Source organism: Telmatherina bonti (assembly GCF_933228915.1).
Source record: "Telmatherina bonti genome assembly, chromosome: 6".
Lineage (NCBI taxonomy): Eukaryota > Metazoa > Chordata > Actinopteri > Atheriniformes > Telmatherinidae > Telmatherina > Telmatherina bonti.
In genome coordinates this window covers 11,154,256-11,177,439 of record NC_136624.1, presented here as the reverse complement: position 1 = coordinate 11,177,439, position 23,184 = coordinate 11,154,256, and the positions used below count along the sequence as shown (strand labels likewise).

The following is a 23,184-nucleotide window of genomic DNA, read 5'->3' as shown; positions in this document are numbered from 1 at the left end:
ATCATAAGTTACATGGAAAATATTTCATGTTCATTTCTTTGGCTGTGTGCTAGCTTTGTAGTAGCTTTGTGCTAGCCCTGAGCTAGCTATGTGTTAGCTTCATGTTAGCTTCGTGTTAGCTGTGATGATGCAACACAGAAGCTGAGAACAGAAACGTTCACAAGCTGGCGAGCAGCTTTAAAAGCCAGAGTCCAGTACAGGCAGATGAGGTCTCAGATGTTCCTGTTTTTCCTGCTTTAACCTGAAGCTGTTTATTCTGGTTTGTGAATGTGGGTTTTAGTGTTGATGTTTGTAAGAAATAGCTGGTCTTTCCTCCATGTTCTTGTTAACATTTCAACGTCTTTCTCTGTGAAACTGCACTATCTGTGCTGGAAATGTTGGAACTGTAATTATACATGTTGCTTTAGCTTTTTATGATAACTCGGTCTATGGTTGCATTAAAAAAAAAAAAAAAAAAACTATGAAATACCAGCAATACCAACCATGTCAGGATGTAATAATGGTTAATAGCAGACAATCTGACTTTGGAGAAGAAAGAAATATTTCTTTTTAACTGCAGAGTCTAAACACATTCATATTGATCCCCTGACAAACCTACATGTGTGTTTACCTGTGTTATGTGTTTGACGTAACTGAGTGAAGCTGGTAAAATTAAAAAACATCCACAGTGAAACCAGTGTAAGGAAAGCCAGTTATTGGATATGTACAAACATCTGAAACTGTCTCAACAAGCTGCAGCATCAAAAGGATTTATCAGACAATTAAGTTTGTTACACATTGAATCAACCTACAGAAGAGGAGTCATCAGTCGCCCCCCCCCCCATGTGGTTTAATGAGACAAGGACAGCGGTCAGGACAGCTTTAGTTGAGGAGGAAGGTTGGTCATCTGTCATACAGAGAGTCCAAAGACCTCTGACCTTTCCAGAACATGTGTTAAAGGGCCCCAATGCAAATAGCACCTGAATTTGTCTCTGAGACATTCCTTCTTGCTTGAATGGTTAAAAGAATCAGAAGATGTTGGATCAGGGCAACTAAGCTTCTTTTTCTTAGTTGCTTTTAATTTATATATATATATATATATACACATATATATATATATATATATATATATATATATATATATATATATATATATATATATATATATATATATATATATATATATATATACACACACACACATATATATATATATATATATATATATATATATATATATATATATATATATATATATATATATATATATATATATATATATATATATATACACATATATATATATATATATTCAGAACCAGTAAGGTTGTTTTTATATGTCTTCTTTGCATATTTGCTATGATGGACTACAGTTAAAATGTAAGCTGAGCTTTAGACACAAAAATTTAGGAGACTAAGTTAGTGCTGATGTCCGCTGCAGACTTTACACCCTCTTTGTGAATCCAAAATCATAGTTCACGGCGAATGCTGGCACCAAATAACACAAACAGTGCATGTTTGCACGTGTGTTTTAAGTGATGCCCTGCAGTGCCAAAAGCCACAAACCTCCAGGGGAAAGTTTCCACATTGAATAACTTTTAACCTGCACAGAGTACAAAGTCAAGATGACGGGCCCTCTAGGAGAGCTAACCTTTGCAGAGTGAGCTGAGGTGCTGAAAGTGGCATGAGCACACCCTTGAGTCTTTGATAGGGTCAACTTTTATGATCTGAGATTAGATAAGATTTCTTCTTTTACAGTTTCAAATAAAACTGCACATGTGATACTGAGCACAGTGTAGCTGACTTATCTTTATTATTGTTTCATTGTGTTCTTACGGGGAATAAAAGACTTAAATGTAACATTGTGATGTTTTAGACAGAACACCGAGTGGAGTCGTGCTTTTGTAACATAGGTCAGAGTGGCTGGGACATGAAGAGTGGAAAAATTAAAAGTTGTTGTAACATGTGAGCTTACTGAGTGTGTTATTGCTCAGAAATGTTCTCATACTGGCTTGTGAGGGCTGCGGTGTGAATCTGAGAAGAGTTTAAATAGGATAGATATTTATCTGTGGAGCTGGAGGTAAAACAGCGACATCTAGTGGAACACTGTGGTATAACTCTGCTGCGTTACAGAGCAAACCTCAGTTTGAGCTCAGTGCAAATGGAAAAAGGTAAATAAAACATTGTGTTTCTGAACCAGAAATGTTGCATTTATGACCAACAGAAAATCAATTAAACCCAATAAAAGTTTATTCATAACGATTCACATGTCAAAAAATGCTCATTACAGCTGCCAACCTTTGCAACAAGTTTAACCCAAGGTTGGAGAAACCTGAGAGATACATCTCAGACCCTCCAGGCCTCAGTTAGCATGTTAAATGATCGGGTAGAAAAAGACTGAACAAATGTGGCTTGTTAGGAAGGGTTGCAAGAGAAAGACTCCTCTCTTCAAACAAAACAACATGGCAGAATGGAAGAAACACAAAACTTCTGAAAAAAGGCCAAACCAGACCCAAGTAGACATGTTGGTGAGAATAGACAAAAGATAAATGCCGCATATTAGCACAAACACCTCATAGCAACTGTCAGCATGATGATGTGGGCTTTCTGCCACTACAGAACCGGACACCTTGTGGCCATTGAGCGAACCACGAACTCCTTTCACCAAATTATGCTATAGTCAGATGTGAGCCCGTCTGTCTGGCTTTTAACAACATTTTTATCTTCAGTACACCCTACCTGATGTTTGCATCTTTTTATTTGATGTTTTTTAAATTAATTTCACCCTGAAGCTTGTTGAACTTGCCTGTGGGACTGAACTGAATTCAAATTGAAACCTCTTTAAATAAATAAAACATGTAAATTGAAGTATTGCAGTGTTTTATATAGAAAAAGGAAAGTAAAAGCAGTTTCCTCTCCTGTCACACAGATGTTGAGGTTATTTGTGTGGCAGGAATAAAGTCCTGCAGCAGTTCTTATTACGTGATAAATCAATTAATTAATATTATTTATTAACTAGTAATTAAATTAATTACTTTTTCAGCTCAAATAGTTTTGTAAAGTTTCTAAAAAATGTATGTGTGGACCTTCATTCTGTTGTCCCACAAGAACTTCCCCTCAGAGGGGAACATGTGAAATGTGATCTAGTAAAGGTTAAGAAATAATCAAACAAAATCAGTCGGGGCTGTTGCAAGTTTTCATCGTGCCTTCAGTGAGAGAATTAATGAGTTTTGTTTGTGGAAGCTCAGATAATGTGGTCAGAATGGCAGTGGGGAGATAAAGAGTAGCAGATGTTGCTCCACCGGTACAGTCCAGGAGTCCAGGGTCTGGATGATGGTTAAACCTCGGCACATCATCAGCAGCAGGATACTTCTTCTGAACTAATTAGTCCACTCTTGTTGTCTGTGAGTTGAAGGACATTTTCTCTATAGTTTGGATTACAGACCAGTGTGTGCTGAGTCTTCTATCTAAAGAGGAAAACACTTTTAGGGATTCCTTTTGTCGTCTAGTTGGACCGATTCCACCAGAGACAACATCTAGACGTGTCCAAAGTCAAACACTTTGCACAGGTGTTTGACATGACATGGAATATCAATGTTCCCTACAGGGAACGGTGCCAACTGGTGAAAAGAGTGACTCAGCTGTGGATGATGCGAGTGTGGAAAGTGCAAACATTCAGCAGTGATTAGTATACATTGTTCCACATTGGTCCACAGCAGTGGAAGACAAAGGCTTCTTCAGTCTCACAGTTTAAGAATATTAGATGGAAAACCCTCCAGAAGTGTGTATGGAATCTGATTGAAGCAGATATTCACCTGAAATTCATTTGCTTTGTAGACAGAATTATGTTTGACTTTGGAAAACCAATCACAATTATTGTTTACTTTGAAAAGGTATCTACAAAGTCTAATTTAAAGCAGAGTCAAGGAGACTACACTTCTGGCCAAATTAAGCAGCACATGTTATCTCCTCAGCTCATTGTGGGTCGAGGTTTATGCTGAACTGTTTGCCAGCTTTATCATCAGATCTCCCATCTGAGGAATATCGATCTTCTCTCTCTCTCTCTCTGTTTGACTTGTCAGTCACTGACCATCCACCCTGTATGGCAGAGAGATAGAAAGGTGCAATCTGAGTCAGTTTGGGGCAGAAAAATACCCAGACTAAATCCACATATTTATGCAGAAAACAAAAATCAATAACTTTTTCTTCTGTCACAGAGGAGGATGAAGTGCTGCCCGTGTGACTCAAGGAACCCAGACGATCAACTGGCCCACACGGTTCGGGATGTCTTGACGTCTTCTGGACCCGACAGATGGTGGCAGTCCAAGAAAGGTGAGAAAGAGAAGCAAGGCATTAATTTAAACAATTAATCACCACAGGTAGATAAGTGCAATTAAAATCCTCCTCTGAGCTGTCTCTCACATCTACAGTGCAGGGGTGGAGTTAGAGGGGTATACCGGGTGGGACTGGCCCCCTCTAAATCTGATTGAAACACAATTCTGGACCATCACCAGTACCAGTTCACCAGTTTTTAAAATTGTAAAGCTGTTGCTTAACTAGTCATTCTTTAAAAAGTATTGCCAATTTGTTTTGAAGCAAGTACAGCTACTAATGGTATGTAAGGCTATTAACTTGATGTTAGCATGATGCTACGTTGCGGGGCTAATCTAGTTATATAGTAGCATTAGCACGTCATACTTAGTTTTCAGTTGGTTTATTTATGGGACGAATATCAACCCAGTTTTAAGATTTTCCCACTGGAGCTGACAGTAAACTTTGAAGAAGCTTAAAGAGTATCTAAGTGTCCATGTCACTCAGCGCTCAGTCTGACTGAGTCAATGCTACATGATCCAGTTAAACAAGAAGCTGGCAAGACTGCTAGGATGATTTTAAAGTAGCTACAGCATGGAAATGTAGAGAAATATATCCTATGATTATACCATACCATACTATACCATACCATATTTTGCCATACCATACCATATCATACCATACCATACCATACGAACCATATCATACCATAACATACCATACCATACCATACCATACCATATGAACCATACCATACCATACCATATTATACCATACCATACCATACCATACCATACCATACCATACCATACTATACCATACCATACCATACCATACCATATGAACCATACCATACCATACCATATTATACCATACCATACCATACCATACCATACCATACCATACCATACCATACCATACCATACCATACCATACCATACCATACCATATTATACCATACCATACCATACCATACCATACCATACCATACCATACCATACCATACCATACCATATGAACCATACCATACCATATTATACCATACCATACCATACCATACCATACCATACCATACCATACCATACCATACCATACCATATTATACCATACCATACCATACCATACCATACCATACCATACCATACCATACCATACTATACCATACCATACCATACCATACCATATGAACCATACCATACCATACCATACCATATTACACCATACCATACCATACCATACCATACCATATGAACCATACCATACCATACCATACCGAACCATACCATACGAACCATACCATACCATACCATACCATACCATACCATACCATACGAACCATACCATACCATACCATACCATACCGTACCATACCATACCATACCATACCATATTTTACCATACCAAACCATACCCTATTTTACCATACCATACCATACCATACCACACCATACCATACCATACCATACCATACCATACCATACCATACCATACCATACCATACCATACCATACGAACCATACCATACCATACCATACCATACCATACCATACGAACCATACCATACCATACCATACCATACGAACCATACCATACCATACCATACCATACCATACCATACCATGCCATATGAACCATACCATTCCATACCATACCATACCATATTTTACCATACCAAACCATACCCTATTTTACCATACCATACCATACCATACCATACCACACCATACCATACCATACCATACCATACCATACCATACCATACCATACCATACCATACCATACCATAGTATACCATACCATACCATACCAAACCATACCCTATTTTACCATACCATACCATACCATACCATACCATACCATACCATAGTATACCATACCATACCATACCATACCATACCATACCATACCATAACATACCATACCATACCATACCATACCATACCATACCATACCATACCATAGTATACCATACCATACCATACCAAACCATACCCTATTTTACCATACCATACCATACCATACCATACCATACTATACCATAACATACCATACCATACCATACCATACCATACCATACCATACCATACCATACCAAACCATACCCTATTTTACCATACCATACCATACCATACCATACTATACCATAACATACCATACCATACCATACCATCCCATACCATGCCATACCATACCATACCATACCATACCATACCATAGTGCTGTACAATAACAAAGCTACAATATAAAAATGTGGAGAAATCCTGTAACCAGTATGATTTAGAAAAGAAAGATATATCAGTATGAACAGAAAGATTGGCTGAGACAGACTGCAGTCTCAGTATCAGCAGCCCAGTTGCTCTCATCATGAAGCTAGCCACACAAAGATCCAGTCTACCACCAACTGACAGTTACCAAGAACTGAACCCCCTACTACTACATCAAGCTCCACATGCTGCATACCACAACAACCAATTTACCTTTCTGTGGACCTTTCTGAACTTTTTATTATATTTTATTTATTTTTAAATATTTCTTCTTTGATCAAGTTTATGAATGTGAAGATGTTTTATTTTTCATGTCTTTCTAATGTGATGGGTGTAAGTGTGTGTGTGTTAGAGGGAAACACAATCAGTCCCTTTTTCATACGTCACCCCCCTGATAACGTCTTCTGTCTGCATATGTAAGTTTGTCAATGAAGGAGGTGCTGATGTGTAGATTAATGATGGAGAATATGGTGTTTCTGTTTATCCTGTAGAGGTTAATCCAGTCACCCTCCAGTTGGACCTCAAAAACCTGTTCCAGCTTGACAACCTGATGCTCAGCTTCATGGTGCGTACAGCTTGCAGTCACTACAGTTACCTTCATCTTTCACCATTCAGTCCCTGTTTCTTTTTTAAATCCATGTAAATATCCTGTAAACAAAACAAATGTAGTATTTTGACACAAACTAATTAGTCAGATTTGGATTAAACTATTCTGACTAATTAGTCTCGGAAATACAGTTAAACTTTACATTACTTTTCTTTGTCTCTGCAGGGACCTCGTCCCAATGCCTTCGTCATAGAGAGGACAGAAGATGGCAGGACTTGGCAGCCTGCTCTCTACTTGGCCACAGATTGTGGAAAGTCATTCCCTGGTGTCCCCACAACAACTCCTCTCACCCTGGATCAGACATACTGCCATACTCTGCCCCCTGTCGGGCTGAATCCATACCAGGACCACAGGGTAAGGACCAGCTCTTCTAGCAGATCAACAGTCCTGTTGCATGGTCATGAAGCTCTGATAACAATGTTGTGAGGATAAATAAGAAGAAACCAAATGGAATATTTCTAATCCCCAGATTGAGTTCAGTCCATTGCGTCAATATATGTTTGTCTCGGCTCCCAACAGCAGAAAAATTGAAGGTATATGTCTTGCAATTTCATCAATGATTGGCGTATAGACCTTTGTCAGGACTGATAGCGGTTTTGTCTGCAGAAGTGTCTGGGCTGAAGGGGTTGAGGCTGAGGCTGACCGAGCTGGGAGATGTTCCTCGTCTACCGGGCAGAGCCCTCAGTAGGTTTTATGCCCTGAAAGAGATGCGGGTGATTGGCAGCTGTATGTGCCACGGACACGCTGACCGATGCCTGCCGGAGGAATACAATGACCTTTCATTCAGCACCGTGCAGGTGTGTATGGGATTTAGTGAACTTTATTTAGCCATTCAGAACAATGTCAGATGTTTCATGATGGAACTTTATGATGTTTGCAAACAGATTTTTTTTTCCTCTTGCAGGTGGAGCCTCGGTGTGACTGCCAGCACAACACTGCAGGAGTGAACTGTGAACGCTGTGCCGATCTCTACAACGATCTGCCCTGGAGACCTGCAGAGGAGGGCAACACTCATGCCTGCAAACGTAAGACGTCACCCACTTCTGATCTAACTTATAATTACGATAGAAATACAAAACGTCAGCAGGTCTACAAAAAACGGAAGCCAAAGCCACTGAGGTTAAAAATCTAAGTAGGAGCGTGGTGGAAATACAGTAGAAGTTGATGAGACTCAGGGTCAGAGTCTGGTTCTGCTGCAGGAGTCCTCCTATAAGAGGAGATGTTTGTATTTCCAGTGTTGCTCACTGCTCTGCGCAGATTTAAAACAGAATCATTCATTGCAGTCATAGGAACCTGAAATGGTTTAATATGAGTTAAACTACAAGACTGATTCTGCTTTGATTACAGTGAGCTGGATTAGGATTGGAGCGCATCTCCTTGGGTTTATATTGATCTCTATTTGCTTTAGATGACAGATGAATTGTTATGAATCAGTGATGTATCAGCATACTGCATTAAACTGAATTAAATATGATAGTATTATTAGACAGAAAACATGAGAAAGACCGGAGCTGTGTCATTACAAATAAGCCAAAAAAGTATGTCTGACTCATGCCACTGACTAACTGAACCATGTTTGATGCCTTTAAAGTGGAACTATTCTGTGCATTTCAGGCTAATTTATTTTTATTTCTGAGACCAGAAGGGCTGGGATTGATCGAGTTATTGTCCCAAATGGCTTTATTTACTTCAGACCGACCCTCTCCGTAGGCTGTCAGATCAGCCTGTGGGCAAAACGAGTGGATTGAGACTCTTCCGCATTAAGCCCCGCCTCCCGCCACTGCACTACATCGGGAGCGCGCACCGCACCTGCTTTCGCCGTCATTGTAACATCTCATAAACAGAAGGATTAGGCTAATATAAACTCAATAAAAAAACAAAATATAATGTCAACACATAGCATACAGCCCTACATGTTGGAACCTGAATCAGAGCCTGAAAACGAAGTGGAAAACAGCAACCCACAGCAACGAATGCAGCAGGATGTCTCTCTTTGGTAAACTCACCAGCCATCGTTGGAAATAACTTTATCCCACGTTTTCCACCCGCCTGATGTATTTGTACATGCCCTTGTTAACCAGTAGAAGGTAACCAATCACCGAACCTTATCCCCCGGGACGTCACAAGGATTTCCAAGTAGAAAACTCTCTAAAACGACGCGTTTTTCATCGCCATGGAAACCGAACGGAGAGAGTGCTGGAACTCAAACTCAAACTCAAACATGCATTTAGGTGATAAAAAAACAGTGTCGTTCACATGTCTGATGAGGATTCAACACTGTAACACTGTAGAAAGCTCAGAACACTCCAAATACCAGAATAGCACCCCTTTAAAGTCGAGGCGCTGTGGCCGTAAGGTATACAGGGGAATTTTACACCTGTTGGACTCCTAAGGCATCTAATAAGCCAAGCAGGGTGTGTCTTTGATATTGCTGTGGCAAGAACTCAGATGTGGTAGGAATTTGGGGAAGCTATGGAGAACAACTTTATGATAGCTTCCAGGAGATGGTCCACCATCGGGAAGCTTAGGAGGGGCAGCACTGCACCATTAACACTGTGTACTGTGAGGATGGGGTGCTGCTGACATGCATCCAGGATTTTGTGGGTTGGTAATAATGCTATTTCTTTTAATAAATCCTCAATAACACCCACATTCCTTCCATCAAGGAGGCAGAATTTGGGAGGTGGGCTCTAGTATCTCCATAACTAAGGCTACTGAAGTGGTTCCTCATTGGCTCTGGAGGTGATGAGATCTATCTGGAGTTCCTCTTGGTCTGGATGCTGTGTCCATAACATGGACACCAGTTGCAGTTCCCCTGTACTGGGGTGGAGGATCACACTCACCAGCCTCCCAGGTGATGTCTGCTGGATAGTTGAACCTCGGCTTGAAGAAGAGCATGATGATGTTTGTCCCAGTTATCAAACAGTGGATCACCTCTGCAGGGTCTTAGAGGGAGCATCCGAGCTTACCCAATCTGTATTCTTGTACTTCTGGACTTGGAGTTGTTTGGAGATGTTTGACCGTGTCCCCTAGAGAGTCTTATGAGTATGGCTTCAGGAGAGTGGCGTACTGAACCCTCTGGTAAGGGCTGTTTGGTCTCTGTAAGATGGCATCAGAGCTTGCTTCAAATTGCAGTTGGACCCGTTTCTGATGAGGTTTGGACTTTGGCAAGTCTGCCTTTTGTTACAGAGTCTGCTCACAACTTTTAGGGATACAATTTCTCGGTGCAGCTGAGTTGTTATGTAATCCTGCCCCGAGTGGAGGAGTTCAAGAACCATGTGGTCTTGTTACACAAGTGAGGGAAGAATGAAGCGGGTGGATCTGTCCGGAGGATCGCTTCGACATCTGCATTGATTAGGACTCTGCTTCAGTACCTAATGATGAATAAGGGGCTGTTCTCACCCTCCTCGATGCTCACCAGCTGCAGATGCAGATTCTTTATCCCCCGTTGTTCACCTGTTCTGTCCTCAGGCTGCGAGTGTAACAACCACGCCCAGCACTGTCACTTTGACCAGGCGGTGTATGAGGCCAGTGGATGGATCAGTGGAGGCGTTTGTGAGGGTTGTACGCACCACACTGCAGGACCAAAGTGTGACCAGTGTGCCCCCGGCTACCAGCCAAACCCCTACAGCCAGATGGACCGGCCTGATGCATGCATACGTAAGTGAAGTGGGGAATACCTCCCACACCACAGTGTGTGTGGTGTCTGAGCACTTCCTGTGTGTTGTAACCTCCAGGCTGCACCTGCAGCAGTGAGGGGACGGCAAATGGAGCTCGATGTGAGGACAACTCAGGCTCCTGTCAGTGCAAAGTGAATGTGGAGGATCCTCGATGTGACCGCTGTAAGAGAGGATACTACGGCCTGAGTGCGTCCAACCCTGAGGGCTGCAACAGTGAGTCATGATACACACAGCTAGCTACAATACACACACCAGGAACTTTCAATCTTCCTCTACATTTTCTTTATAACCATTTTTCATCCAGCTCCTTTTATCTGACCCATATTTAGTATTATTTTCCAATCATCTTTATGCCTATTTATATTTCCTGTCCTTTAGCTGCCTCATTCTTTCATAGCTTTATTCTGTTTTTGTTGCGCTCCTGAATTCCATATGCCTACATTTTTCTGATTGAATTGAAGTGTTTTTCTGAGTCATTGTCTTCCTAACATGCACTTCCTGTTCTCCAGCGTGTTCCTGTTCTCCAGACGGTTCCCTGTCCCAGGAGTGTGACCCGATAACGGGTCAGTGCCCGTGCCGTGCCCACTTCCACGGTCTGACCTGCGACGTCTGTTCAGAAGGGTACTGGAAACAATTCCCGACAGAAAGTTGCAGACCCTGTGACTGTGATTCCACCAGGTCAATCAGTGACAGCTGTGACCAGGTGAGCCCTGCACTACCACCAACACCCATCCAGCTCTGATATGCAGCTACAATAACTGAAATCAATAAGAATATTGAAGACAATGAAGAAATATGAGACAGAGTGAATGCATTTCAGGTGGAGGGATGATTCATAGCGGTAACTGCCTCACATGTGGCAGATTTTCTCTCCCTGGATTACTTGCAGGGAACAAACAGAAGGATTTATGAGGTTTGTCTTAATATTCCTCTAAACTTTAATGATTGTTATTTTGTTTTCTGTCCAGCTGACAGGTCAGTGTCAGTGCAGACCGGGCTTTGGAGGCCGAACATGTGCAACATGTCCAGATGGTACATATGGAGACCCTCTGATAGGCTGCCAGCGTGAGTTTAACACTGTTTCACTCAGTCGAAATGTGGTTTTCATGCCTTACTTATGTAAGGCATGTAAGGAAATGTATAACATAATAACTACTGCTGTTGTTCTTATTGATGTAAAATTAGAAACGTTAAAAAAAAAGTTTCATTTTTTCATGAAAAATTTTCACCCTTGGTAGTTATCTTTTTTTTTTTTTTGGCCTTTCAAGTAATTTTTTTCTTCTATTTTTGACCATCAGAATGATTGGATTAGAAAATTCACATGGAATAAATGTATTATTCATGAATTCCCAGTCGTATAAATGGAAGGTTATGCTACTATCCTATAGTATATAGTACTATACGTGAGCTAATAGTACTATGAACGGGAGGTTTTACATATATATATGTATGACACGGACACTGGTTTGAATGAGAATTTGTTGTATTTGTGTGAAAGATCATTTCAGAGCACGTTGCTGGAATCTAAATTAGCCTCTATAGTAAAATATGTAGAGTAATCTACACAGATCTGTCACAATGATTTAGTGGGAAATGCGTTCAGTAATGCTATTTAAACTAATTAAATCTGACTGACTGCTTGACTGGCTGTTGGCGGATCAACTCCGCAGCAATACTGCCACCTGCTGGACACTGTGTTAATGTCACGCCAGATTTGAGTCCTTAAATAGTATTTTAACACAATGAGGTGTTGGACAAACATGTACTCCCATGTACTGTACATAACCTCTCACCGATACCAATGTGAGTTCACATAAATACATATAACCTCTCAAATACTATAATGCCAACAGTGATTCAATAGTTCAATAATAATAGAATAGTTCTGGGCTGTTCAAGCTGGTCCAACGAGGGCTATAGTCCTGCAGGTTTTCACTGTTTACCTGCTCCAACAGAACTGACTCCAATTAAATGGATCCTACAGCCTCTAATGTTCAGCAAAGTGAGTCATTGATTCAAATCAAGTATGTTGGAGCAGGGACAGATTGAAAACTTTATTGAGGACTGAACTGAAAAGCCCCAGGATTGTTTGCTTGTGTGTTAGGTTTGCACCATATTGGAAAAAACTGATATATATATATATATATATATATATATATATATATATATATATATATATATATATATATATATATATATAGTTTTTTCCAATAACATCATGTTCTTTTGCCTCGATGTGACTGTTGCACACATTATGATGACGATGCTCAGACGATATATTGTGCAGCTCTAGTGCGTGGGATTTTCATTTCATACATGTATGTGTGAACTGACATTAGTCTTTATGCGAGATGTTGCTCTTGTATGTAGAGTAAAAAATTGATTCTGTTCCATACGGCAGCTCATAGCGTACCTCGCTTCTCTCCTGCTAATTGCTGGGAATGCTGCTTCTTGTGACCCTGAATTGAAACAACCAGTATAGAAAATACGTGGATTATTTGTTTGTTCTACTTTTTTCCCTTTTACTTTAGTCACTCAATCATTTTTTAGCCCTGTTTAGAAAAACTAAATGTGAATATGCACATAAAATTAACCCTTTTAATGCCAGTTTGATGACATGAAGTGACTCTTTTTTTTAAAAATACAACAAAATTTGTCACTTTAACCTACAAAAGGTTATATTTAAAGATCAGTCTTGCTCTGTTCTACAAATAAAGTCCCCAAGGTCTCAATATTTATTATGCTGGAAAACATTTTTGTCTTTTTTTTTTTTTAAATAAAAACAACGACATAATGTCCTAAAACTGATATGTGAAGAGGCATTTTATTTAAATGTGTTGTATGTGTTTGGTGTTTTTCGGACTAAACCAGATTTAGCAATTTGATCAAAAAAGTAAAAACAAAAACAAAATAACAAACTAACTATTTGCAGCAGTTTTTCAGACTGCACTTCATGTCCTCCAGTGGAAAAGCTGGAGAGGTATTTTAGAAACTTCCTACACCTACTGGACCTGAGCTGCATCTTCTTGTTTCCTCTTCCGCAGCGTGTCCATGTGATGCTGAGGGAACCCTGCCAGAAGTCTGCAACAAGCAGACCGGCGCCTGTTTGTGCCGGCAGGGTGTGACGGGAGCTCGCTGTGACTCCTGCATGTCCGGACACTGTGACTCCTTTCCCGCCTGCAAGCTCTGTCCATCCTGCTTCGTCCAGCTGGACCAGCAGAGACAAGCCATGAGCGTAGCTCTGGAGAGACTTTCTCCCAGGTTCCCTTCTCGTCCAGGAGGTGATCCTGAAAACTTTGGTCCTCGCATCCGTGCTCTTGAGGCCAGCCTGAACCAGATCAGGAACTCTGTGCCCCTTCCACCTGGTACTGTCAGAGACGTTGATAAAGCTCTGTCTGAACTGGAGAGGCTCAGGTGAGCAGCTGCTGAGACCTGATCCAACTGTTGACATCAGTTTGGTGTCATTCTCTCACCGTTCCTGATGAAACTGTTGTTCTCGCACCGTCCTGCAGGAACAAGGTGGACCAGGTTGATAAGAATCTTTCTCCTCTGTGGAAAGACCCTGGTTTGGACTTGGAGTTGGACAAACTGCAAGCTCTCCTGGACAACCTGTCTTTGGTTTACAAAGCCAAGAAAGATGCTGTGGGAAACTCCATCAGCCCAAACAACACAGGTCAGGAGGCAGATGGATTGTTTTTGCTGCATCATCTAGGTGTCAGTGATAAACAAAGTGGTTCCCTTTACTTTCATCCCATTAGTATTCTTTAACAGCAGAATCTTTTATACATTTATAACATAAAATAACCTTTTTGTGATTAATTCAGAGGCGTTTACTGTCATCAAGAATGCCTACGACGAGTCTACAGACGCGTTCAAGAAGGCAAACGCCAGCGGAAACGTGCTGCAGGAGGCAGCTAATGTCAGAAAAAAGGCTGAAGACATTCAGAATCAAGTTCAGCCAGTCAACACCAGAGATCTGAGCACTCTGAACCAGAGCATGGCCTCCCAACCAGACCTCACCCCTGCTGCCAAAAAGGTACCAGGACTCCACTCAGTCAGCCTAAACTCCTGATCCAGGACTGCGAATCTGTTTCAGGGACCTCAGACTGCTGCAGAATGAACCTTCAGAATCTGTGCCTTCATTTTTCAGGTGTGCGGCAGCCTTCGTTCAGACCCCTGCACCCCCCTCCAGTGCGGCGGCGCAGATCTGTGCCCACCAGACGGAGCCCCGCTTTGTGATAAGGGGGCAGAGTGTGTGGGTGGTCTGCCGTTGAGCAAAAGGGCAAATGCTGACGTTCAGGATGTGAAGGAGCGACTGGACAGAGTCACCAGGAAGATCACAGAGGCAACGGAGATGGTACACACACGCACGCTCTGTCTGCTGCACACACACACACACACAGCTTGTACAGCCCACAAATATTTGGACGGTCACTCAACTTTCATGATTTCAGCTCTGCATGTCACCACTTTGGGTTTGAAACGAAACAAAGGAGTTCAGGGTTAATTTAAGGTTGCACAGCACAGCTAGTCCCAGGTTTCTGGAAGCTAAAAATCCAGTTTTTCACATTATGACACATTTTCTTTGTACATTTTCACACACGTGTAGCAATCATGACCACCTAAACTCATTTCATCATAAAAAGTCAGAGTTACAGTTACTTTTATTTGTATATTACAGCCAGTATATTGTATGTTATGGCCACATTGGAGCCTGTGGTGGTCCAATGTGGCCCCCGGTTTTGGCCCCCAAGCTGTATGTTCGGCATCTCTGCTCCTATGAGCTGTTTTTTAATAGTCATACATATTTCATTCACTCCTGCAGCTCGAAAAAGCAAAAGAGGCAACAAAACAGGTGAGACAGTCTGCAAAGAAGCTGTCTGACGACGTGAAGCAGCCCAGGAACGAGATAGAGGAGAACTTAAAGGACACGCAGATGTTGGTAAAGGAGCTGAAAGACTTTTTGTCAGGTAAGGAGGAGTTTCAGAGCGTTTCTGAGGCGACGTTCTCCTTTGAAGCGCTGCTCTAATTTCATCCCATTTGCTGTGTCCAGACCCATCTTCCAACTTGACTCAAATCCAGAAGGTGAGCGACTGGATCCTGAAGGCCAAGCTGCCGATCAGTCTGGCTTCTCTGAAGGAGAAGCTGAAGAAGCTGAAGGATCTGGCTGGGAATCTGCCCAACAGCACGGCTGTGCTGAAGGAGGCCGAACCACAGCTGGAGGCGGCCAGAAAACTGCTGGAGGAGGCCCAGAGTGCCAGGTGTGCCGTCACACTCCACTGTCAGACAACACCTGCTAACACACCCAGTGGCAGAGCTGGAATGGATCCTCCATGTAGACGTACCATGCTGATACTGGGGTCTGTCTCAGCTGGATCTGGCTCAATCAGTCAATCAAACTTTATTTGTAGAGCACTTTCACATACCTCAAAGTAACCAAAGTGCTGTACAGTTACACAAAAATAAATCAACATTAAAAGCACTAAAATAAAGACAACATAATAGTTGAAAGACAAAATAAGACAGAAAAGACCTGGTGCTGAAAAAGCCAACATAAAAAGATGAGTTTTCAAAAGAGATTTTGAGGCTCTTTCCTCTTTACCAAAAAGTCATGTATAGCAGGATATGTTTCTGCACATTTTCAAGCCCTGCTTGCTTCCTGTTTGTATTAAACTGGATCATATGGCAGTAACGTAGTTACCCTTAAGTAGACTAGTTCTGAAGCACTCTTTAATTTTCAGCTCCAGTGTGAAAACCTTGAGTAAATGAGTTGATGTGTAATCCCCACATATGCTAACTTTAGCTAAAAATGACAGGATTTTCCCACGTTAGCGACCACAAACATACTACATAGGCTACTTTTCTTCTCCTTTTGTATAAAGCACTTTATTGGCCTTGGCTGTATAAATGTGCTGTATTAATAAGCATCTGACACTGATATATAGCCTATAGCTAGATTAGCTTCATGCTAACATGCTACCAGGTTAATAGTCTTAGATGTTCCTCTGCACAGGGACAAAATCTCAGGAAATGTGCAGTCAAATGTCAATATTTATTTAAGAATGACTAATTAATAAACCAAAAACTGAGTAAAAAAAAAAAGACCTGAAAGGTCAACAAAAGTCCAAAATTAGGTTTAAAATTGAATTAAAACAAGAGAAGTGATTCTGGTGATCCGTGCACGTCTGGACAGATGTTTCTGTCCCACTCCAGTGACCTGTCAATCACCACAGGTGGTACTTGCAGAGTCCAGTTAGATTTTAGAGATGGCCAGTTTCATCCTGACAGCATGCCCAGTAACCTGAATACACCAAGGCACCATTGTTTGCTCAGATAATCTCACCTCATAGAAACATCTGGAGCCAGACAAGTTATCTGGAACAGGACCAAGCTAGGATGAGCTGAGTTAGAACATCACCTGGAGCTCCAACAGGGTTTCATATAAATGTTTAAACCTAATTTGTATAACATGTTAGTGAAATATAACATGATCACAGGAGTGTGTTCTCTCAGAGCGGTGACAGGTGTTTCCCGGTTGTCTCTCACAGGGACATCGCGCTGGGAACGAAGGCTGACGTGGACGGACTTCTGAACAGCTTCGGCTCAGCTGAAGAATCCCTCTCTGACCTGGAGGACAAACTGGAAGACAGCATGGCTCTAATAGACAGCCTCAACAACAACCTGACACAGGTAGGAAGCACACACACACACACACACACACACACACACACAGATGGATGGATGAGGCTGTGGTTGCACATTAAGGAGAGCTAAAACTTTTCTCTTCCTACAGTCCAAAAACCAGCTGAGCCCGGCTGAGGAGGCACTGGAGGACATCGTGAAACTGATCAAGCCGATGAAACCTCAACTGGACGAGCTAAAAGAGCTGCTCCAGAACGGCGCTGAGCAGGCCCGGGATGCTGAGGAAGACGCAGACAGAGCTGAGGATGAAGCAGCTGCAGCGGCTGAGGTGAGAGATTTGGTACAGATCTTCTAGGCCGACATGTCTGAACTCACTTCACAGAGAAGTTCTCCATCTCTGACAAGCCTCTAACATCTGACTGGGATTGACCTTCAGACCTGACTTAGTTCTTGGTGTCATAGATTCAACAAGGTGGTAGAAACGTTCCTCAGAGGTTTTGCTCCATGTTGACATGAAGCATCACACAGTCGATGCACATCATGATGAGAATCTCCCGTTCCACTACGTCCCAAAGCTGCTCTGTTACGACCTTTGTCAGTTTTGCTTCACGTTTTCAATGCTTTCAATGCAAACTTGGCTGAAATGAATGGTTCAATAATAGGCTTGCAGAGGTCTCAGTGAGGAGTACTATTAATCTGAATCAGGTGTGTCGGAGTAGGAAAACATCTAAAACATGTGAGGTACTGGTCCTGAGGACCAGGGTTAAGAGACATGGCTTCTGGAAATAGATCATGTGGCTGTGGAGGCTGTTGTCAAGAGAGGGCCAAAAATATCCACAACCCCAGTACATGATCAGCACCTCATGATTCCAGCAGATTCTGATCCTACCATGTGAATGTGGAGCTGAAAAAGTGGAGACTCATCAGACCAGCAACGTTTCTCCATCTTCTATTGTCCAGTTCTGGTGAGTCTGTGTGAATTGCAGCCTCAGTTTCCTGTTCTGAGCTGACAGGAGTGGCACCCCTGTGTGGTCTTCTGCTGCTGTAGATCATCTGCTTCAAGGCTGGACTATAGTGTGGCGTGTTCAGATAAGATGTTGTAAATATCTTAGGTGGAACCAGTGCTTATTTGATTTCATGCTTCGTTCTTTCTGCCTCTGACAACCAGACATTCTGGTCCAGACAACCGCTGCTCGCTGGATATTTTCTCTTCTTTAGACCTTCTCTGTAAACACTGGAGATGGTTGTGTGTGAAAATCCCAGAAACACTCCGACCAACAACATGCCACGTTCAAAGTCACCTAAACCCTCTTTCTTCCTCATCCTGATGCTCAGTTTAAACCTCAGCAAAACACTGAGTTGCTGCCGTTTGATTGGCTGATTTGTGTTAATAAGCAGTTTGGTAGGTGAAGATGATAAAGTGTATTTAACACAAATCATTTGTAAATAAATGATCTTTGAGAGTACACCGCAGCCATCTCGCGTCATTTTCATCAGAAACCTCTATCACAACCATCTGGAGGTTCAGGTTCTCTGGTCAGGCTGCATCTAAAGCTCCGCTTCATATATGTACTAGGGGTGGGAAAATCAAATCAAAAAATAGAAAGTCAGGATTTTTTTGCTTCACAATTTTAAAATTGATTTTTTGTCAAAAAATCTATTTGTTTTTTTCGATAAATAAAAATAATCAATTATAAAATTTTTGTCATTTTTATTGTTTTTATTGATCTTTTTACTTGTCTTCTTGGGCGTTATAGCAGCAATATGATGGTCTGGCTACTGTGTTGTTTTTTCCTGATTAAAATCAAGAAAAAGAAAAAAAAAAAAAGTTGTATTAATTTATTTTGCTTTTAATCTAAAAAAATCAGCAAGATCGAAGAATTGTGAGAATCGCAATTTAAACTGAATCGGCACCCAAAAAATCGGAATCGAATCAAATCGGGACAAAAGCATATCGTCACAGCCCTAATATATACTGATGCAAATATGTGTTCTTGTAGGACTTGAAGACCTTGGAGGAACAGCTTGATCAACTCAAAGACAAAGGAATCCCTGGACCAGCTGGAGAGGCAGGTCCTGTGGAAGATCGACTGGTGAAACTGCAGAAGGATGCTGGAGCCCTGACCAACACCACTGACAACATGATGAAGAGCCTGGAAGGTAATGAAGCAAAGCCTGTCATGCAAAGTAACCACTGTGTTGCTACTCTGCGGCATCTGTTTAGATGTATCTTATGTCACTTTGTCAAAGAAATACATTGCCAAATTAAGTATAAAAAAAATAAATAACATCCTCTCATCTTGGGTTTCAGAAAAATATGTGAAAAAAAGAAGAAAAAGGCTAATCATAAAATTATAGTTTCTAACTTTAACATGAGATTTTTTTGTTTTATTTTTATTTTTGATATTTCTATGACCGACGTCAGAATGCACAGTAAGGGTTAAATCACCTAAACATGATCAAAACCTGCAAAAATACAAACAAATGTCTAAAAATGACGGAAGATTGCTGTTAAATAATTTTTCTTATACTATTTTATGGAAGATCATGGAACAGGATGATATGCTAATGATACATTTTAATCTTTGAGCAGGAGAAGAGGATTCTTATCCAAAACAATTGGAATTAAGAATCCAGGTTCAGGCACTCAAAGGGGTTAAAAATGTCAAGCACCTTTAATTAAATACACCAACATGTATCAGCTAATGTCTTCTTCAGGGTGTCGTGACTTGCAGAAATAACCAGAGTAATTATAAATGCAATCATCACAAGTGTGCACTGGTGAGGCCATGTAGCTTTATATTCTTGGCTTCGAAGGGCACCACATCATCAATACAAAGAGGAAGTACAAGAGACAAAAGTAACCCTCTTGTAACAATTGCTGGCCTCCAGGGGCAGAATGAAATTAATCTATCGAAGTAAATGTAGAAAACAAAGTCATCTGACTGTCTGTAAAACTCATATGAATGCACATAGAGGAGGACAAGACGGAGTTAACAGGAGCAGATTACAGGAACGTGAAGAGGGGAAACTATTAGAATGATCAAAGTCCTGATTCAGACCAGGTTGTCTGGTGCCATGAAGACTATTAATCCAGTAGGATTCTCTTTCCTTGAGCTAACAGCTTCAATACGTATTACTTCTAGATTTATGACACCACCGTTGAGCTCCCATGTCGTGTTTGGCCACAGGGTAGTTTAATATACCTGCTATCCTGCAGCCTTCTTTTAGTCTGGCCGACATGGAAACAAGTATAAGTTCCAGTCTGGATTCAACATGGGAGATGTTACAAGTCATGAAAGTGTTGATGGGAAAGATTTTATTCCAGAACATGTCAGTGAAAGTGTCAGTTTTCACCATCTTTTCACAATAATTTCAGCAGCAGAAATTGCTCTTGGGTTGAGGCCCTTCTGAAACTGATCCCTGGGGGTTCAGGAAACACCGCCTGTAAGGACTGGTTGCTCTCAGTGATGCTCCAGTTTCTGTAATGATGTTTATGATCTGCAGAGCTTCTGTGCTGTAATGTGTGACACAATGCAGTGTGTGAGTTTGTTTTGGTCCGAGGCTGAGCAATTTCTTCCTCTCAAGTGACAGATCCCGTTTGTCTGAAGCGCTGCTGCTTGTCCACAGACTGAACGTAGAAACCCTGGTCAGTTATGTGCATCTTAATCTCTAAATTTGTCCAGAAGAGAGATGTTTAAGTAGCCATGCAGGTGGAAACTGTCGGCATGCAGGAAGGTAAAGGTCTGTAGGTGCACGAAAGGCCTTGATTGTCTTTGGACTTCTGTAAATCCAGAAAGTTTATGGCTTGATGTTTATATTCCAAGTTAAATTTGAGATTATTTAATTTAGACTATTAACATAAACATGGAAGTCTAAAAATTCTGTTTCTGAGGCTGAAAAAATGGCATCATCAGTAAAGCGACGCCACCACACCGCTTGTCTTATGTTCAGTGGGTTTTTGTTCAGGTCTATATGCACTGGTACATTTTTACTGATTCTAGCCCACTTAATTAAAAGCTTTTCCAATTTTGACCTCTTTGAAAGCATGGAACAGGATTTTAATGCCAATAATTTTGGATTATAACCCTCTCCTCCTGGTTAAGTGTTCCCTTCTACAATCAGCAGTGGTTTGAAGGATGCCTGAAGTCGTTCATTTCTTATATTTCATAAGCTTCGGCTCCCCTCCTCCCCCTCCTGCAGCGCATACCTGATAGCCACACCCTGCATATAAATAATGAGTTAGGATGAAAATACAAAGTAGTGAAGAAGAAACTTGGAAGGCAAACATGGCTGAGAAAATGCAGGAAGGATTTCTCCGACCCAGCTCGGTTTATTTGCCTCCTCCTGCTAAACAGCCGAGAAAAAAGAAAATTGTTGGTGGAAAAAGATGCAAACTAGAAAAGTACCAGGAGGGCGCAAACCTCCACCAAGGCCTTTAAAAAATTCCTGGATCCAAACAGTGATCCGGATCACCACCAAAACTAAATCAGTTCTTCTTTTTCACATTTCCAACAACTCCTGAAAATTTCAATAAAATCCGTCCATAACCTTTTGAGTCATCTTGAACACAAACAGATAAACGCTGGTAGAAACACAACCTCCTTGGCGGAGGTAAGAAAAAAGCCTGGGATCACGCACGAAGCAAAACCAGAGGGGGAGGAGCCAAGACAGGGTGCTTCTTTCACATCTTGCTAGCTCCCCAACACTACCTACCCCTGCTTTAACATGTCATAACCTCCAGGCCAGGGATCCCCAACTGCATCCTAGAGGGCTACCATCCTGTCAGTTTAGAGTTTCCCTGCTGCAACGCACCAAACCAAAGCTTCATTAACAGGCAGGTGCAGAAGATGACAACAAGTTGTTGGAGAAGATTTTTATTTGAATAAAGTGTGTTTTGGTTTAATTAAACACTAAAACCTGCAGGACGGCAGCCCATGAGGACTGGAGTTGGTGACCTCTACTCTAGGCCAACATTAGTTTTTCCAACACAGGTTTTTTCATGTTAAGTTGCATTGGCAGTATAATCTACAGTTTGCTTCTGTAGTCTTATTGGTAGTGAGCCATATTTAAAAAACATAAAAGCATGAAGATGCAAAAGCTGAAATGATATAGAAAAAACTGGGTTTTTTTTTTTACAATCTGCTTCATGGTTGTCCAAGTGGTTTTGTTTCCTTTCTACACTGACAGAACTCTCTTTTTTCATGTCTTTTCTTTCGACTGTTCATGGATCAGTAAAACTCTCCATTCGGCTAAAACTGGAAGTGATGTTTGTGCGCCATCAGGATGGTCAGGTGCTGACTGTCTTCTCGTCTCTCTGTAGGAAAAGCAGATTCCCTCAGAAAACTGCAGGACGAGATTCTTCAGAAATCCTCAAAGCTCGAAGGACTCGAGGCCAAGTTGCAAGACCTGGTGGGGAAACTTCAAAAGAAAGCCTCAGACCTGCGCTTCTGCCAGGGATGAGTCATCCAAGCAGACGTCTCCCCTGTCTGGACATTTCTCTCCGATTCAAACCAAATCTACTAGAAACCAGATGGATTTACTTATTCTGCAGAATGCAGCAGATATACAGCTCTTATTCCCAACAAGCAGCACTGTTAACGTGCTCCATATCAACCCAGTTTAACCCAGTTAAGCTCAGTTCTGGATTATTAGCCAGAACTGTGCTTAACGTTCTTTCCGATGAACCTGAATGCGTATC

At 41.4% G+C, this 23,184-nt stretch overlaps 1 protein-coding gene across 1 annotated transcript in view; it reads left to right on the top strand.

The window, feature by feature from the left end:
* Window positions 1-22,946, top strand: part of lamb3 (laminin subunit beta 3) — a gene marked incomplete at both ends in the record, with an annotated part of 29,849 nt that extends 6,903 nt beyond the window's left edge. The window contains 20 exons of the mRNA XM_079242877.1: window positions 4,197-4,311; window positions 7,046-7,119; window positions 7,327-7,515; window positions 7,631-7,694; window positions 7,768-7,958; window positions 8,066-8,186; window positions 10,633-10,821; window positions 10,899-11,054; window positions 11,351-11,544; window positions 11,810-11,906; window positions 13,886-14,255; window positions 14,354-14,514; window positions 14,666-14,877; window positions 14,992-15,198; window positions 15,667-15,811; window positions 15,895-16,102; window positions 17,390-17,531; window positions 17,635-17,811; window positions 19,484-19,643; window positions 22,807-22,946. Of these exons, the coding sequence (XP_079099003.1) occupies window positions 4,197-4,311; window positions 7,046-7,119; window positions 7,327-7,515; window positions 7,631-7,694; window positions 7,768-7,958; window positions 8,066-8,186; window positions 10,633-10,821; window positions 10,899-11,054; window positions 11,351-11,544; window positions 11,810-11,906; window positions 13,886-14,255; window positions 14,354-14,514; window positions 14,666-14,877; window positions 14,992-15,198; window positions 15,667-15,811; window positions 15,895-16,102; window positions 17,390-17,531; window positions 17,635-17,811; window positions 19,484-19,643; window positions 22,807-22,946 (3,312 nt within the window). The remainder of the gene's footprint in view (window positions 1-4,196; window positions 4,312-7,045; window positions 7,120-7,326; window positions 7,516-7,630; window positions 7,695-7,767; window positions 7,959-8,065; window positions 8,187-10,632; window positions 10,822-10,898; window positions 11,055-11,350; window positions 11,545-11,809; window positions 11,907-13,885; window positions 14,256-14,353; window positions 14,515-14,665; window positions 14,878-14,991; window positions 15,199-15,666; window positions 15,812-15,894; window positions 16,103-17,389; window positions 17,532-17,634; window positions 17,812-19,483; window positions 19,644-22,806) is intronic.
* Between the last annotated feature and the right edge of the window lie 238 nt (window positions 22,947-23,184).